The sequence below is a fragment of the Pseudonaja textilis genome, chromosome 5 (genome assembly GCF_049901715.1).
Source record: "Pseudonaja textilis isolate UNSWEBS1 chromosome 5, rPseTex1.2, whole genome shotgun sequence".
Taxonomy (NCBI): domain Eukaryota; kingdom Metazoa; phylum Chordata; class Lepidosauria; order Squamata; family Elapidae; genus Pseudonaja; species Pseudonaja textilis.
Window position 1 is genome coordinate 32,767,974 of NC_141994.1, and position 18,743 is coordinate 32,786,716.

At 36.7% G+C, this 18,743-nt stretch overlaps 1 protein-coding gene across 1 annotated transcript in view; it reads left to right on the plus strand.

The window, feature by feature from the left end:
- The first annotated feature begins 1,321 nt into the window (after positions 1–1,321).
- LGR5 (leucine rich repeat containing G protein-coupled receptor 5) overlaps positions 1,322–18,743 on the plus strand; it is a 72,336-nt gene continuing 54,914 nt past the window's right edge. The window contains 2 exon segments of the mRNA XM_026699522.2: positions 1,322–2,097; positions 15,779–15,850. Coding sequence (XP_026555307.2) covers positions 1,892–2,097; positions 15,779–15,850 — 278 coding nt within the window. The 5' untranslated portion in view covers positions 1,322–1,891.

The window sequence follows — 18,743 nt, forward strand, 5'->3', positions numbered from 1 at the left end:
AGACTCAACTAGAAACTCTGGCCTGATGCCTTAACCATTTTTAGCCTGATGCCTTAACTGTTGCACCAAACCAGTTCTACAATTCCCTGCCTAGTATGTTTCGAATACATTGAATTTCACCCCACCCAGCACAAGTTGAAGAGGGTATTAAATGAAGGAGGCCTCATCTATAGTATAGTTCCACATGGAATCACAGAGTCTTTTTCCATTTGCACTTGACCACCTAAGACATAAGCATCTGTCAAAAAAACATAGTTTTTCTTATGTTGCCTCCATTTCAGTCCCAGCCCTTAAATGAGGCAAGGGTTAAGTTGCCCTTTGCCATACAGCTATTAAAGTTGCATTTTGCCAATTATTTAAACATCACCCAAAGCAGCCTTGAGTTGTTTGAAATCTGTTAGGTTTTGTCACCCTAATCTGTTAGGTTTTGTTACTTGGGACACCAGTCCCTCACCCCTTTCCTAAGAAGTCTGTAAGGGGTGTGCATAAGTGCACCAACACCTACCTTCCCTGTCCTATTGTTTCCTTTTATTTTCTTATATGTATCCATTTCATGTATTCATAATTATGTTTATACTTATACCTATCATCTTGTAAGCAATTGACAAATCAAATAAATAAATAAATTTGTTGTGGCTATTGCCAATTTCTATTCAAAACAAAGGCAGTAGAGACTGTCTTCAAATTGGCAATAGGCACAACAAACTTCCATGTCAAAACACTTCAGCTCAGCAATTCAGAAAGTTTCATAAAAATATTGACAGTAAAAAAAAAAAAAAAGCGATTTAGGCCACAGAAGTCAACTTTTATGTTCTGTCAGGAATGCAAAGGAATGCAAGTGACCGCCTCCAGCCTGTGCTTGAACCCAGCCAGTAAAGGGGATCCCACCGCTTCTCTGGCTAATTGATTGTTCAGGGGAGGAAACTTAGCGTTAGGAATCGTCTCCTAACATTCAGCTAGAGTGGCTTCTGTAATGCGAATCTCTCTGGATGACAGAGCAGGCTTCTTCTGTACTGCACTCTCTGTGGCTGCACCTGCTGACTTCGCGCCACCTTCCAACTTTTATAGACGCGTCTGCGGAGAGAGCGCGGAAAATTGGCAATCCGAGTAAGGCAAACTACTCCAGGTGGCTCCAAAGATGGGTGGGGAGCGGGAAGAAAACAACCTTTTATCTCAGCCGCCTTAATTGCGCAAATGGCCATCGCCTCGGACACTTGAGCTGCTGCCAGCCAAACCGACCTTTTCCCGTTTGGCACAAAAAGCCGCCAGGGAGGGAAGAGGGAGGGAACCTGCTCGCTCTGCCTCTCAGCGCCCCCGACTTGTTTTCGCGGGCTCCAGCGACACGAACCGCGACAGCGCCAGAAGCCCTCCCCTGTCCCCCCCGTCCTCCCCCCCCCCGCGCCCTCCCGGTTTCAGTCCAGATCGCGAGTTTTGGCTAGCTGAAGCAAACACGACCTCCGGCGTGCAGCGGCAGGAGCTGCGAGCTCGCAGCAGGCAGCGCTGGGGCTACGTCAGTAGGGGCGCGCGGTTTAGACTTCTGCTCTTTAAAAACGGCGTGTAAACTGAGATGCTCCCATAGAGAGCCGAGCGCGGCAGCAGTCGTTTGGGTTAACGGCAGCGGGCGGCCTTCCAGCGCCCTCACCCACAGCTGCGCTGGCACGTGCGCGCTCCGCCACCCCTCGCCCTCAAGTTAGGCTTGTCCCGGAAAGCTTCAGACCGACCGCCTTCGCCCCCCCCAACTTCCCTCTCCGGCACGCGCTCCGGCACGCGCTCCGTCTGGTTAGATAGTTAAAGGGGCGGGGGGTTGGGGGGGGAATGTCAGAAGCTCCTTCTACTTCTGGAAAAGCAGCTTTGCAGCAGTCCCCGTTTGCCCCCGCGCTGCTTTGGCACCATGGACACCGCCGCGGTTGCAGCCGTCCCTGCCCGCATGTTGCTTCTCCTCAGCTTGCTCCGGTTGCCGTCCGGACTGGGGACGCGCCAAAGAAGCTGCCCGGGCTTCTGTCACTGTGAGCCAGACGGGATGCTCCTGCGGGTGGACTGCGCCGACCTGGGCCTCACAGATATGCCCGCCAACCTCAGCATCTTCACCTCTTACTTGTAAGTACAGAATAGAGTTGGAAGTCTAACCCCTGCCCTGGCAGGAAATCCTATCCCCTTCCAGACAAGTGGCTGTCCAGTCTCTTTCTTAAAAGCCTCCAGTGACAACTTCTGAAGGCAAGCTGTTCCACTGATGAACTGTTCTCACTGTTAGAAAGTTTCTCCTTAATTCCAGATTGCTTCTCTCCTTGATTAGTTTCCAACTATGTGTCTTATCTTGCCTTTTGGTGCTTCGAAAATTAGGTTAACCTCCTCTTCTTTGTGACAGCCCCTCAAATATTGGAACATTGCTATCATGTCACCCTTAGTCCTTCTTTCCACTAAGTCAGACAAATATAATTCCTGCAACTCTTGTTCATGTGTTTTAGCCTCCAGCCCCTGATCATCTTTGTTGCTCTTTTCTGCACTCTTTCCAGAGTCTCTACATCTTTTTTGGTATGGTATGGTAACCATATTATAAAATATGGTACGATTGGCTCAGAAGGGAGCAAGGAGGGGAGAATTATTTTTTGAAGCCAAGAAAAGGGGCAGATGCTTTCCCTCAAAGGTCCTGGATTACTTACACCCCTCCATCATCCTGTTAAGATGGAATGCATACGCTATTTGTAAAGGGTGAAGAAGCAACAGGTTGGTGGAATTTGGGATAGAAACTAAATTCAACTAAATCAATCATCCAGGAAAACTAAAGTCAATTAAATTCATCACCCAGGAAAACTAATAAGCACTGCATAAGTTATAGCTAGTTCGCTAAGCAGCATCCCTCCTCTGTCTCATCTGGTACTTTTGATCATATCATCCAAGACTTGTGTTAGCAAAGTGTTAGCAAAAGCAAACAAGGAGGTAGGGGGAATATATTTCTTTCTTTGCATCTGGCATAAATGGACTCTAATTATTTCTCAGAGACTTGCTTCCCTGGGAATATTACAGAAATGTGGCATTTGGGATCATTTTATAAAAGCAAAGACATTCTAGATGAAGTATGCATCTTGTGAGAAGAGTTGGAATGAGGAAGCAGTTCTATGGGTATCATATTTTGTATGCCCATTTTGCAGATACAAAGATAAGAAACACCATCACAAAGTGGAAAGTTAAGGAGCTGGGGATATATAGTCAGTTTCACAAATAGTTAAAAACACTGTGCAGCAAAACCATGTATGGAAGTGCCAGATGTGATCCAGGGTATTTTCTGCTACAGACTGTAGTAACAATGTATGGAAAATATTAAGAATCTGGATGTCCATGATTCCATCAAATCCCTGAACTCTGATCTATACTGTCACACTCAGTAGGATAATGTCAGGCTAAATAATTTGAGAAGAAATGTATTTAATTTGAGTTATGATTTTTTTTATATTCAGAACTGATATTGTTGAAGGGTCATGGAAGGAATAGTGTTCTGAAGTCTGGTTAAAATATGTATTCTAAATCTGATACAGATACAGATAATCAGAGCTGGAAGGGATCTTGTAGGTCATCTAGCCCAACCCCCTGCCAAAGCGGGAGACCCTACACCTTTTCTGACAAATGGCAGTCCAATCTCTTCTTGAAAGTCTCAAGTGATGGAGCTCCCACAACTTCCGAGGGCAAGCTTTTCCATTGGTTCATTGTTCTCACTGTCAGAAAGTTTCTCCTTGTTTCCAGGCTAAATCTCTCCTTGTTCAGTTTCCATCCATCCATTATTCCTTGTCTGGCCTACAGGCACTTTAGAAAATAGCTTGACCCCTTCCTCCCTGTGGCAGCCCCTCAAATATTGGAAGACTGCTATCATGTCTCCCCTGGTCCTTCTCTTTACTAGACTAGCCAAGCCCAGTTCCTGCAATCATTCGTTGTATGTTTTAGCCTCCAGTTCCCTAATCATCCTGGTTGCTCTTCTCTGTAATCTATATTAAAATTTCTCTAATTTGCTTGTCAATGCCAAAGTCCATGTCAATGGAAAGAAAGATCAGAAATAACTGGTTAAATGATGGGTTATTATAGATTAATAATGTCTTTTTATTTTGTGTTTTCCTGTATTTCATTGTTTTATGCAGCAACTGTAATTGAACCTATAATACTTTAATTTGACACTAATATTAAACTGGCCATATGATAAGGTTGGTATTTTTTCAAAGTTTGTTTCTTATGTTTTCAAATGCATTGAAATGCAAACGTTAAAAATGTCTACATGGGAAGTATTTGTATGCAAAAATTAATTTGCAACTTATAATTATGTTATATAATTGGTTTTGTAGTTTTAGTGAGAAACTACTATCAGATGTACTATCTTGATATGTGTAACTAGACAATCCTTCAATATTCAAGGATTAAAACTGTATTGTGCAAACAAATTTGGGAGCCTGATGCCTGGACACTGAGGTGGTAGAGCATAATACTTTTTTTAAAAGGAAGAATTGAAACAGCTTTTTCTTAAAAATGTTTTGATCATCTGTTTATCAAAAATGGGTTAAAGGCCATTTGCAGACTTTACTGAGATGTTAAATTACATATAAAGTATTTTTATAAATAATCAATATATTTTATTTATAGCAATTTCCCCTGTTTGGTGTCCTCAGTTTTGTGTGAAATTACTTCCAACTTTTATGGACGATGGCACTTTGAGAAAGTTTAATATATAATGTGTGTAAAAATAACCACTTTTACAAATATGATTTCACCTGCTGGATATTATCTTTACTAGGACTTCCAAGTCAAGTCTTTGAGTGGCATTATTTAATCTTTAACTAATCCTGAAAGATACAACAGGTATCTATAAAACAGAGTAAATGTTAATGCTCTTAAAGTATAGAATGGGTGAGGGAAAAAAATCAGGAACAAATCTATTATATAGAATCTATTAAGAGTATGAGTAAGCTCATGATCAATTTCTTTTTTAAAAAATGAAGGTTGAAGTAACAAGATACAAATTTTACTTATATGTGAACTACACAGCATTGTTCTAATTAAGTGGGTTTCACGATTTTGCATCAGTTATGCATTCTCTTCACTGAAGTTGTGACTGTAGTTTTACAGTTTGCAACAATAACTGGGACAAAGTATCCTCAAACTAGTGAGGTTTACTCTTTAATAAAGATGCAATAGATTATAGTTATCTTCCCTTTTCCCTCCCTATGAATAACATTTATGGTTTGAAAGCTCATGAAATCTTTCCCAAGACTATATTAAGAACCAGTGGTGGTATTCAGCCGGTTCGCACTGCATCGGGTGAACCGGTCGCAAGGATTTGGCGTGGGTTGCTGAACTGGTAGTAAGTTCTAGCTGGCCACACCCCTGACCCGGTCACGGGGTCATTTGGTCCCTCCCAATGCTTGCTCAGCCTGCCCGCCTGACGCTGGCCCCTTAAGATATTTCTTTCTTTTCCTTCCCGATAATCAGCTGTTCATACAATCAGCTGTGCTGGGATTCCCCTTGCTGAGGCCCAAGAAGGCAAAAAATGGAGGGAGGGGCTCATCCCCTCCCTCCATTTTTTGCCTTCCTGAGCCTCAGAGGAGCCCCCTCCAGAGGCTCCTCTGAGGCCAGGAAGGTCCCAAAATGGAGCATGGTGGGGTGCTGCGTGCTCCTCCCATGCTTGCTTTTTCTCTTCCTGAACCTCAGAGGAGCCTTCTGGGAGCAAAAACGTCCCTCCAGGGGCTCTTCTGAGGCCCAGAAGGCCCAAAAATGGGTGGGTGGGACAACTGCAAAAAAGCCACGCCCATCCAGTCACATGGCCTAACCATGCCCACCAAGACACGCCTACAGAACTGGTAGTAAAAAAATTTGAATCCCACCACTGCTAAGAACTCATTTCAGCCTTTCAGGATTCTTTTCAATTCAGGCTCAGGCTACCCATAACCCTGGTATTCCTTGATCCAAGTACTAAAGAGGCTTAATCAGTTTAGCTCCTAAAGTTAGCTACTTGCTTGTAATCTGTATGTCTGTCATTGGTTTTTCCTGTTTTTGTTTTACTCCTAGCCTTATATGGGATAAAATTAATAACAAGGAACATCAGGTGGATTGTATTTGCTAGACCTTCGGTGGTGCAGTGGTTAGAGTGCAGTACTGCAGGCTACTTCTCCTGCCTGCTGGCTGCCTGCAATTTGGCAGATCGAGTCTCACCAGGCTCAAGGTTGACTCAGCCTTCCATCCTTCTGAGATGGGTAAAATGAGGACCCAAATTGTTGGGGGCAATATGCTGACTCTGTAAAACTACTTAGAGACGGCTGTAAAACAATATAAAGCGATATATAAGTCTAAGTGCTATTGCTAATACTGTGAAATTCAGCAGGATAATTCATCTCTAAGAATAATGGCCTCAAGATTCACTTTATCTAACTCTGAATAATGAACTCCAATATTCCCAGATAGAGTTGTGGGGTATATTCTGTTAGAAAGTTCTGTTAGAAAGACCTAAGATAGTATTACATTTTATGACCATTGTGATTCTTGAGACTCCTTTAAGAGCATGTGGATAGATGAAAACTGATCTTCCAACCAGAAGGGGATGCTGCAACTCTATCTTGGTAATTTTAAGCTATGGACTTTTAAGCTAGTCAATGTGATTGTATTACAAAAATATAACTGATAATTGAAATATGTTGACATTAATTATAAATGAGCTAAGGTGGCGCAGTATTGCAGGCTATTTCTGCTGACTGCCGATTGCCAGCAGTTTGGCAGTTCGAATCTCACCAGGCTCAAAGTTGACTCAGCCTTCACATCCTTCTGAGGTCAGTAAAATGAGGACCCAGATTGTTGGGGGCAATAGGCTGACTCTGTAAAATACTTAGAGATGACTGTAAAGCACTGTGAAATGGTATATAAGTGTAAGTGCTATTGCTAAATGTACCATAAACAAAATTTAAAATGCTAGAAACAGGTGACGTTATGCCAGTTTAGTTATTAATCTACTGATGCCTTATATGCAAGTATATTTAAGAACTCTTCATTTGTTTTTCAGTTGTACCAATATCCTATATCTTAGACAATTCACTTATTAATGTACACCTTGATTTGTCCTGACCACAGACATTTCCAAATGTTAATTAACATACCTACATAGTCCTTAAGATCATACTTGGGGCTACTGAATCATTCTGTTTATAAAGGTTTCTGCATTAGGAAAATGAATGTATTTGTGTAATTGTTGAGACAATAGAAATTAAAATCATCTTTAAATGATACATCAGCATTTAATATGTCTGAAACCATAAAAAATAATGTTGGTTCTAAATTGTGACTAGCACAAGTAATGATTTCCCATGATGTCTAAAATAAGTCACAGTATCATTTATGGCAGTGGTAGTCAACCTGGTCCCTACCACCCACTAGTGGGTGTTCCAGCTTTCATGGTGGGCGGTAGGGGTTTTGTCCCCTACTTTATAAATCACAATTACTGTGGAACTGGTGGGCGGTTAGAGAAAATTTTACTACTAACAGAGATACAAAAGTGGGGGGTAGGTATAAAAAGGTTGACTACCCCTGATCTATGGTCAAGTGCTATGTTTCTATGTTATGAATACAAATCACTAATAAGGATTGTTTAATTATCTGCCTTTTCTATCACCATTCCCAGCATGGCATATATGAACAATTATGGCTTTCTCATTTATAGTACTAAACTGGGATTTGTGTTAGGAATATATCCAGTATTTAAGTTTGTTAATAGTGGATTACCCAGGTAATTGTCTTATTTCCTGAGTTTGTAGGCTACAATCATAGTACAATGACTTCTGATTTATATTAATAGGATGCACAGTTTCTAAAGGCTTGTGACATATTATATAGCATGTAAAATGCTACTCAAATTTAAGCAATTTTATATGTTCTTGGATTTGTTTTTTTTTAGTTATTCTGAGACATCTGTTTATCAAGAAGAAGTAAAAAGTTCATAGACATGAGCTAGAAAGTTTGTTTCTGTTATATTTGGGGATACCAGGTAATATAAAAACAATTTTTCTCTTTACAGATAAATGTTAAGAAATATGATGGTTTCCCGTTCATTTTACACTTAAGAGCACATGTGGGATATTCACCCATGTTTATACAATGGGATTCAACATGATGTGATTAAACTGGTCGCCTTTGTTTATAGTTACTGATATTACTTCCCTTGTTTATACATAACACTAAGCCATATTTTATTTGTTTTTGACTTAGTAATAGTCCATACCTAGAGGGGGAAAGGGTGTTGTTGTTTTACAACAAACGAGAATTTGAAATCAACTAGGAAATAACCAAAAAAGTCAAGACTATCTCTAAGATTCATCCTGTTGTTGTTTTTTTTAATTCAGCAAGCCTGAAGGAAAAAAACAACAACCCTGACTTGGCATTATGTATGAGCCCAGCGATTTTGTCAGCCTGATATTGTTTCATTGTATATAACAGACATAGATCCTTACCCACAGATACTTCATAATATCTTGGAACAATGCACTGCCATAGCCTAACTGTGATCCAGTTTAAAAAAGAACGAAACAGATGTGGGGAGGGCATTCTTCATTTTAGAACTAATTGTGCAGCCAAAGACAAACTGAAGTTTCCATCATCATTTATGGGTCCATTCTTGTATTTAATAATGGGTGATCAGAAAACAGTTAGGTTCTAATAAAGAATCTCTTTTCTACACAGATTCTTCTTCTCCCACAAATCTATAGTGCTCTCTCTTCTCTAACCATCTGCAAGACTAAATTTCTTCTTTTTACCTCTACCAATTCTGTGTGCTTTCAGAATCCTCACAAACTTAGCAAAGATTAAAAAAACAAAACACATAAGAACCATAAGGTTGTGCTATCATAAGGGTAAAATAAACCAACTTTCTACTAATCTTTTGCTGATTAAGCTATATTGTCCCAAAGATGTTTGTTCAAAAGGCAACTGGATTTTTTGTTTTTCATTGACACCACTGAAGAAGCCTCTTGGATGGAAGTGAAATGTCTTCAAGGAAAAACAAAATCTAATTGCCTTTTGAAAAAGCACCTTTGGGACAGCCATGACCTAAATGACTGAGAATCTCCATGGACATTAAATTATGTTGTTCTTTGCCATAATAAATGGAACAAAGATCGGACCACATTGCATCCAATAAAAGTAGCTGATTTATTTCATTGTCTGAAAACTATTGTGCTTCCCAAATATCCAAGAAGGCAAAAAAAAAAATATGGAAGTAAAGTAAGAGATTACACCTTTCACTATATACTATAAAATACAGGGAATATTAAGTGAAGTCACAATCTGATTTTATCTGCAATGGAGAAGAGAAAGCTACTTCCAATTAAGTAAAACTACTTCGTCTTAAGCTACACATAATATAACCTATAATATTTGCTTAACTGGATTTCTTTGTCAGAAGCATCCCCAGACTTCTTTGTTCTCTGCTCTTGGCAAATTGATTAATTGATTGATTGATTGATCATACCTCTTAACCACCCATCTCCCTCACAGGGGCTCCAATTAAATGTGCACCTTCTTAAAATGGAGTTTATAGAAATGGTTCCATTCTATGGTTCCATTGTCAAAGATAGAAGGATGTATGTACGAATAGAAGTTAGATGGATGTATTGGATTAAATGGAAACAAAGCTTTTATAAAACAACAAAGTACATTTAAATATCCCTTTTAAGATAGAGACAGAAACTATAAGAAAAATGAAAGTTAAATGAGAAATAAACATCTTGAACATACACCTTCTCATTTTAAAAAATGTGGCACATTGAGTTTTTACTCATAGCTCTGTACTGGGAAACATACCAAAAGCTTAAGTCTAAAATAGGTGTCATAAAATTTATAACCACAGGAAAAAATAATTCCAAATATCCAGTCCCAATATCCCATCCACTTGTATAATTACCATAGCCATAGTATGTAAGCCCCTGTACTTGTAGTTCTTGCTGTACTTCCCAATCATATCATGGAAACAAGTGGAGACGATTGTCTATCCACAAATTTTAAATCTTGAGAGTTCTGATTTTTATTATAATGAAGGACTAAAACATCACTACATTCTCTTACACTGTTTTTTTCTTGGCTTATGGTCTCATCTCAGTCAGCCAATTTAGTGACTATAAAAGATTTTTCCAAAAGTGAAAAAGAAATGCAAACCCCTTTCACCACCAGACAGCCACATGTTAAAACATATTTTTCAGTTTATGCCTTTCCACTAAAGCAAACTCCCTTCTAAAGACCACCCAGGAATACTTTAAAAAATTACATGACAACTATTGTTGGAAAGGTATTTTATTCCCAAAAGCATGAACTACTAATGAACAAAAATAATTATTTATTTTTATTCTACCAAGGGTTTTTAGGTGTAATGGATACTATAAAAAGCATCATTAGCTGTGCAGCCTTATTGCAAATTATATTTTAGTATCTTAGTACTTGTATCTATTATATCTTTATAACAATAACAACAAAATTGTTTTGTTTTATTAAGTTTTATTTGTAAATATAATACATTATCAATATCAGTGTCATCACTATTGTGTTATTGCATTGTATATGTATCACAAATTAAAAATGCTAATATTGAGTTAATCCTCATTCATTAATAATATGTATGAGAATTTGCAAACTTAATATAACAGAAAAGCAGAAGAGTCATGACTCACTCAGAGTAGTTGATGAACTTGATAAGCAAATCTGCAATCTGTTTTTTCCCCCATACAACAGGACAGAATTATGTGCTTGACTTTGCAGCCCTTGCAGGATCACATCTAGCTACACCATTTGCATAACATTTCCATGGTCTAACTAGCTTTTCACTCACCATTGCAAATGCTCTTGATGAATAAGGGAAATTTGGGAAGAAAATACCACAAATCAATGATTAGATAATCACTGAGCTGTGGTTTGCATAAATTAAGTTAGCCTGATCACACTGATGTTCAGATCTTTCAAAGACTGAAAATGCTTTGAGCTTCATATCAGCTTACTTGTTAGCTTAATTTTGCATTCTGCCCAAATGCTGTCTATAGTTTCTATTCTTATATTATTACCTAGCAGTAGTTATTTAATATTTATGCCAACTAGATATAATAATGAGCTTTTTGCTTAATGTTTTATACCAAAACAATATAAATACAGTCAAATTATGCATTAAGTTTTGTTTTCTGAAACTTCACTGTGAATTCAGTACAAATGTTTCTGATATAAATAAAATTAAACTGTATTGTTTGTTTATAGTCCAGACAACTTAGCAGACTGTCTTGGAAATTCATTTAACTCATTAGATTTAAATCAACAATCAAGGTTTCTCTGGCTAGGAGGATTAATGTATTGGCATGATTGGGACAGCCAAGAGTAAACATTTTTTCAATGCTGAAGATTCCCCCCCCCCCTTTTTCTTAATAAAGTTTGATGGTGGATTAAAGAAAATAACTTCATCCTGATATCTGTGAATATGGAATATGCAATAATTATATTAAACTTGAAATATAACTCTGCTTAAAACACAAGCATCACTCAATATAATACCTTTTAATATTTTATTGGGAACAAAACTATAATTGCCTATGCATTGCTCTGAATGCTATTACTTTAAATGGCATGTATTTTAAGAATTTAAATATGAATATGAATGAAGTAAATATAAATAAGAAAGATGAAGGTACATGTAAAATAATTTTCACCAGCATATTTTAATAAGGCAAATAAATTAATGTTATAAAAGATCTTAATTTTCACCAATAAAGTAAACTTTATTACATTTTAACCCACTCACAGAGCTTTCAGAATCTATTTTTCAGGTGAACCCAAATAAATTCTTTTAAAAGATGGGAAACAATTAAGTTTATTTGACAAGATTGCAATAAAAACTTATGATCAGAGTGCATGTCAGTTATGCGTCCTTTTACTGTATTTATTTTTCTTTAGAAAAATGCAGTCACCACTTTGTTGACTGAAGGCTAGTAGGGTTGGACTCTCTGAATCTTAATTAACACATTCAGTCTCAGTGGAGAACTCAGTGATACCTTAAAATCTTGCAACTGGACTGTAATTCAGCTAAGTTGATGTTTTATAAGCACTGGCAGGAGAAATAAAGAGAGTTATCAATAGTCACTTTGATTTTTATCTACTGAAGTGAAAGAAGTCAACAATTTTATTTTCAATCTGGAACTGAATTCCGAGGTTTAAATGGATCTAAATATAACAACATACTGCAAGGAGGTGAAATTGATGAGTGGCTAACATCTGGTAGAACCTACCTGATATTGAAAGATCCAACAAAAGAGACAGCACCAGGAAACTATAGCCAATTACCTGCTTCCCAACAACCTTATTAACTGGTGTGGTAACTGATGCAGTCCAACATCACCTAGTAAACAATAAGCCTTTTCCACCCAGGCAGAAAGGAAACCACCCAAACAGCAGAGGAACAAAAGATCAACTTCTAATTGACAAGATGATTCTGGAAAACTACAAGAGAAGGAAGACCAACCTGAACATAGCATGCATTGATTACAGAAGGCATTGGACTCCCTGCTGCATGATTGGATAATCAAGTGCCTAGAAATAACAGGAGTCAGTAGAAACATCAGAAGCACTGCAAAAATCAATGGCACAATAGAAGACATGGTTGCTGGTCAATGGTAATAGAATGGAAGAGATTAACATCAAGAGAGGAGACTCACTATCCCCACTATTGTTTGTCATTGCATTGATTCCTCTGAATAATCAGGCCATACATACCAAACATGAAAAACATGTGCTAGGCTATCCCACTGGAAGAGCAGCTCCCTGGTGTGCATGCCTGTGTTGGCACTCACATGCCAGAAACCATAAGTTCAACTGCTCTTCTGGTTTCCTGCGATCCCGTGCGCACCGCGCCAGGGAGCTGCTCTTCCGGCTTCCAGCGCTTCCCTGCCCACATGCGCATGCTCCCGTTTCAGCACTCAGTGTTGAAAAGGTTCACCAACACTGTCCTAGGGGGTTTTGAAGAAAGGGACTGGCTAGAATCTCTATGCTTCCAGTAGAATACCTTGACACCACAATGGGTCCTTTGCTAGGTTACTCTCATCTTTGTTTATCCTGGTACTCGCTATCTTAATCTATTCCATAGCCAAGAAAAGATTGCTATTACCTTCATTCTTAGCCATCAATTGTAAATTATTTTCTAAATCTTAAAACATCAATTTAGATTTTTCATTTTTTTCTCTCGATTATATTGAATTATTTAAAATCAAATTTTTATTTCCAGATATAAAGTGATTTTATGGTAAGATCTTAAATTGTTAGCGTTTGACTTTCAAGTTTAATTCTGCCTGTCATTTCTTCTGCTATTCATAGGATATATTTGCTATATAAAGTGGCAACACTATATACATTCTTGTTTTATATCTTTTTCAACTAGAACTAGTTAACAAAAAAAACACCCTTTTTTATATTGTCTATTCTTTCCATTCTGCATCTTAGGTTTAACTCACTGACTACATGTTCATCTGCCTTTTTGAAAAACTTCATTTATTTCTCTTTATAGATAATCAGTTTTTAGAACTGATTATAAATGTTTTTCAGAAGTTAACATCCTGAAATTGTTTGGGCAGTGTTCTTTCATACATTCACAAAAGCTGTTCTTAAAACTAGAATTGTTGCATTTTTCAGTTCATAGAATAATGAGCGTTTGAAGGAAAAATGAGGACCGCATGATGGTGATCTGCTAAATCTAGCCCTTCTTTGAGCTTATTTGCTTTATTCTTCTCACTTCTATGTTTCTGGTTTACTAAAATGTTTTTCCTAGTTTTCAGCTGTATAGCAACAGTGGCATGACTTTTTATGTCTGGTTATACACTAGATTTTGAATCAATCAGTTTATAGCTGAAAACTGCTTGGATTATGCTATAATTACAGGTAGTCCTCTACTTACAACATTTCATTTAGTAACTATTCAAAGTTACAATAGCATTAAAAAAGTTACTTATGACAGTTTTCAGAGTTACGACCATAGCAGATCCCATACTCATTTGATTAAAATTCAGGTGCTTGGTAACTGGCTGATATTTATGATGCAATGTCCCAGGGTCACTTTGATCGCTTTTTTTGACTTCCTGACAAGCAATGGGTAAGCTAGGTTCACTTAACAATCATGTTACTAACTTAATAACTGTGGTGATTCATTTAACAACTACAACAAGAAAGATCATTATATGAGGCAAAATTCACGAAACTACCATCTTACTTAGCAACATAAACTTTGGGCTCAATTATGGTCATAAACTGAGGATTACCTGTAGTAATCTTTGTGGAAAAGGGAAAGAGTATAAAATTAGTTTCTGAAGGACTGACTAATGACATAAATGGTTCTTAAATTGTCTCCAGAAACAATGCCAGCACATACACTTGTGACAGACCCTACAACCTGTGGGACTACAACTAAACAATCATGTAGTCTTTATTTGAAAAATTAGAAATACTGAATGTAAAATTAGTTTGCATATTTTTCTCAAAACTACGTTGTGTGACTATTCATGATTTATGTCCCGCAAACCATTGACCAAATACAATGTTAGTCTGACATCTGAATTTTCTTTTGTTTTCTTGATAATTTATTGCTCACTATATAAAGTCCTTTGATTTCTTTCTATTCCTGCTCATATTAGGCATACCAATCCAGGAAGTGCCATAGTCAATGTATTAGTTTGGTTGGTTTATACATAGCCAATGTATTTAGTACCAGAACAAAGGCAGTTTGTGCTTCTGAAGCCATCTTGCCTTTGAGCAATGAGTCTCATATTTTAGGAAACATGCAACATCTTTAGAATACGTTGCCTACTTCTGAAAACTACACATCCAAGGACTTCCATTTTGTCTAGATTTATTCTATGTTTATTGCCCTAATTCAACAGTGTATTTTATGTATCGATCCAGCAACTACAGATCGTATTTAATTCTGATGACAATGAGCAATAGAACTCCTATTGTCAGTATGTAACAATGTTGTCCCAATGTTGCATCCAACTAATGTCGCTGGTGATTTCTTATAATGATGAAACATCATGAGGACACAAATGCTACTATATGAAATTCTAGAATGTAATTTTCAATCTAATAGGATATAATGACTGATAAAATTCAAACCTGCCAAGCTTTGAAGCCCAAATATAGAACTAATCTTTAGAATTTCATCACCAAAAATAAAGTGTCCTAATATTTTCCTAATCGATTCATTAGAACAATTACCTCATTTTATATACTACTAATATGTTAACCAATAATGACTTTTCAAGGATACTCCATTAAATTCAACTTTATCCTAGTGTCTATTTTGTTTTTCAGCAATATGAAAGTCCTTTTTAAGCAGTACATTTTAGATTATTTCTTCCCTGCCCAAAGATACTGCCATAAACCCTGGTATTTTTAAAAAGTATATATTATATTTAAAATCTCTGATATATTTATTCTAAGCTTGTATACAGAATTAAAAAAACACTCATTCAATACATAACATGGTAATAATGTAAGTAAATATTAAAATAATTTTAATAGTACAGAATTATACAAGATATCTTTTAACATTTTGGCACACAGGGCTGTAAACCAAAATATATTTTGTTTATGTTGTTAACAGCAGAAGTTATATAACAACTTAATAATATAGGCTCTGGGACAAGAAATATTTGTATTTGTTGATATTTACAAATTCCTTAAGATGTATTATTTATCAGCTATACATTGCAGTTATATTTCAGTCTTTTTTATTTTTCCTTTACAGAGACCTCAGTATGAATAATATCTCTAAACTGCCCTTGAACTCTCTGCATAAATTCCGCTTCCTCGAAGAGCTGTATGTATCACTGTATCCTTAACTGGCATAGATGAAAATTAAATATATTTCTGGGATTTTCTCTTCTACTTACTTTGAATATCAGTTAACATGACATGAAAAAGCTGTGAGTTTTGACACATACGGGAACATTTAGTTAAAATCCACTTACCCCTCCCTCCTATCCATGCTGGGTAAAATGTTACCATGAGGCTGCAACTTTTTAAAGTGAAGACAGAGCTCCACAAATTAATTTTGTTAACGGTTGTTTAAAAAAACTTAGTTTTTATTTGGATGTACTTAAGCAGCAGGATATTAAAAGTTTGAATGCTGGCTCATGTTTATTAAAATGGCAAGTAAAGTTATAATCAAAACCAAAACCCACTGACTGTCAAGGACACTTGCATTCATATTTCAGACTACTAAGTCATCTTGTAATCACTTTTAATTACTGTTTCCTTACTCTTGAACTTTCAGCATCCCTCAAGGCTAACTATTCATCATAGCACCCCGTGTAGCTTAGGTTTCTCATTCAGTGATTTGCTCACTTAAATGAAAAAAAAATGCTCCAAAATCAAGTTAATCAAACACAGCATCACAAGTGGAATGATGGAAAACATTCAACAAACATAAAATTTGGTTGTAGTAATCAAACATGAAATTAGGAATTTGAAAATGAGGTATCACAAGTATTCAGTAAACAGAGCCAAATTTCTCATCTCTCTTACAAAATTTACTCTACCCTTGGATAGTCACCAATTACTTCTGTAAGATTCTATATGCCCTACATAGAAGGATCTTCATAGCCCATAAAGATGTGTCCCTATTAGGTGACAGCTGGTCAATATGCCAAACTTCCATATGAAGATCCAGTGTGTATTGCTCAAATACAGAGATTGAGTTTGTTTCATACATCATTTTAAGGTGATCAGTCATATACCAGATTTGAAATCTGATAAATCCCATAGTAAGAAGATTGAGGTATTCTTATTACATGATCAATATCAGGATGTTTTGAAGGCAGTAGCAAATTTTATTTATAGCCTTAGTTAATAGAAATCGTTTGATGTCTTCAATGAGTTGTTTATTTTACAAAGTTTCTTCCCTAAATGTGTGTGTGTGTGTGTGTGTGTGTGTGTGTGTGTGTGTGTGTGTGTTGCTAGATATGTATGTGTTAAGAGTATTTTAATTTTTGTGACTTGGTCTTGGGCTATAAATAAAAAAATATAAATATATAAATAACCTGAGCTCATATGTCTTCATGATGTTAGCTATCTATAGCCTGTGATTCCTAATTACTGATGAGTCACAAAAAAACCATCTATAATTTAAAAAATATAATCCTGTTTACAAGAAAAAATGTATCATATTCTCATTTCCCTTTTAAAATGCCAAAATTAATTTTTATTCACTTAAGAGTAGAGTGCTATTGGAATTAGCGTCCCTTGTTTTAGGTGCTTTGTTTTGTATTTTCCTCCAAATGAGGCTTGAGCAGCTAGTATTAGATAGGCACCCAATTCTATTATAATAAAATTTTTATCTTTAAAACACATCAACACTTTCACTGTCTTCTATGAACACTTAGGAACATCCCTGTGTAGAATCTAGCCATTTGCTGCAACCTTAGGGATCTCAACCCAGTGTATTCTATTATTCTGCAGAGTCTTGCCAGTCACTCTCCTACAACTGCATATGAACACCATGTACTGTAGAACTTGCAGGCATGATTGTTTCTACAATTCTGAAAAAGAAAGCCAGCAATGTTATTGGAGCTAGTCATGGCACTGTTGAGAGAAACGTATCTGATTTCTTTTCTAAGGCTGAAAAATCATCATCTCAAACAAAAGCAGAATGGGCAAACCTCCAAGCAGTTTTTTGTGTACTGCTATTATTCAATAACTAAAACAGGTGCTATTAGTAGAATAATGCAAAGATAAATTCACTTGAGGAGAGATTTGTTCTTTCTTTCCTTCCCTGTTCCAAAAGAATTATTTGGCAGCTGGTTTCAGATAACAACCATTGTGCAGAGTAAGTGACAAATGTTCCTTAAAATGTAATCAATATAACTAAGTTTCATGCCATAAAAAAGTGGGACGAAGAACTTGTGTGCTTTTTAACATTTCTTTGACCATCACTGAGAAAAAACTTTATAACATTATACAACATTTGGTAGGAAAGTACTAGGTTAAGTAAAAAAAGACATTTACAATTTCCGAATAAAGAAAAATGCTGCTTTATAAAAACTGAAAATTTAAAAAATAAATATTACTCTTTTCATTTAATTGTGATTTCATATACTGCCACATTTAAAATGGATAAAATGTATCACTGTGGAAGAAAGGCTGGTTCCAACTGTCTTGCCATATTCACTATATTGCATTTAAGGGTATCTTAGTCTGTAATGATAACATATAGTATAAGATTGTAATTGCAAGTGCTGTCCCATATCTGTAACCATGATATTCTACTATTTGGTGAGAGTGTCGGAGAAGAAAAAAGACCCTGCCCTAAACCATGCAGACGGCTTCCAGGAATTCAACATTAAAATATATCTGGGATTGATCCAGGCTGTTTGGAAGTTTTACAGATTTATCTTTGTAAGCCCTATTTGGTGCACAGAACAGCAGCCCAGAATAAAAGAGCAAAGCTGAAAATGAGAAGTAGTCTCCCTTCTTTCTGACAAGGATTAATGGGGATGAAAAGTTCCAGGCTGCTGTAATGTTTTCAGTGACTGCTTTAAAATGAATGGGTTGCTTGATCTTAATAGCCTGGACAGGTAAGAATTCCCACCAACAGAAGAATGGATTACCACAAACTCCAGCAGTGCAAAAGAAAAAGAAAGGCAAGGTTTCTTTTGATACAGTGCAGAGATAGTGGAGAAGAAAGGAGCTCAGCTTTTAAGATTAGTTAATGT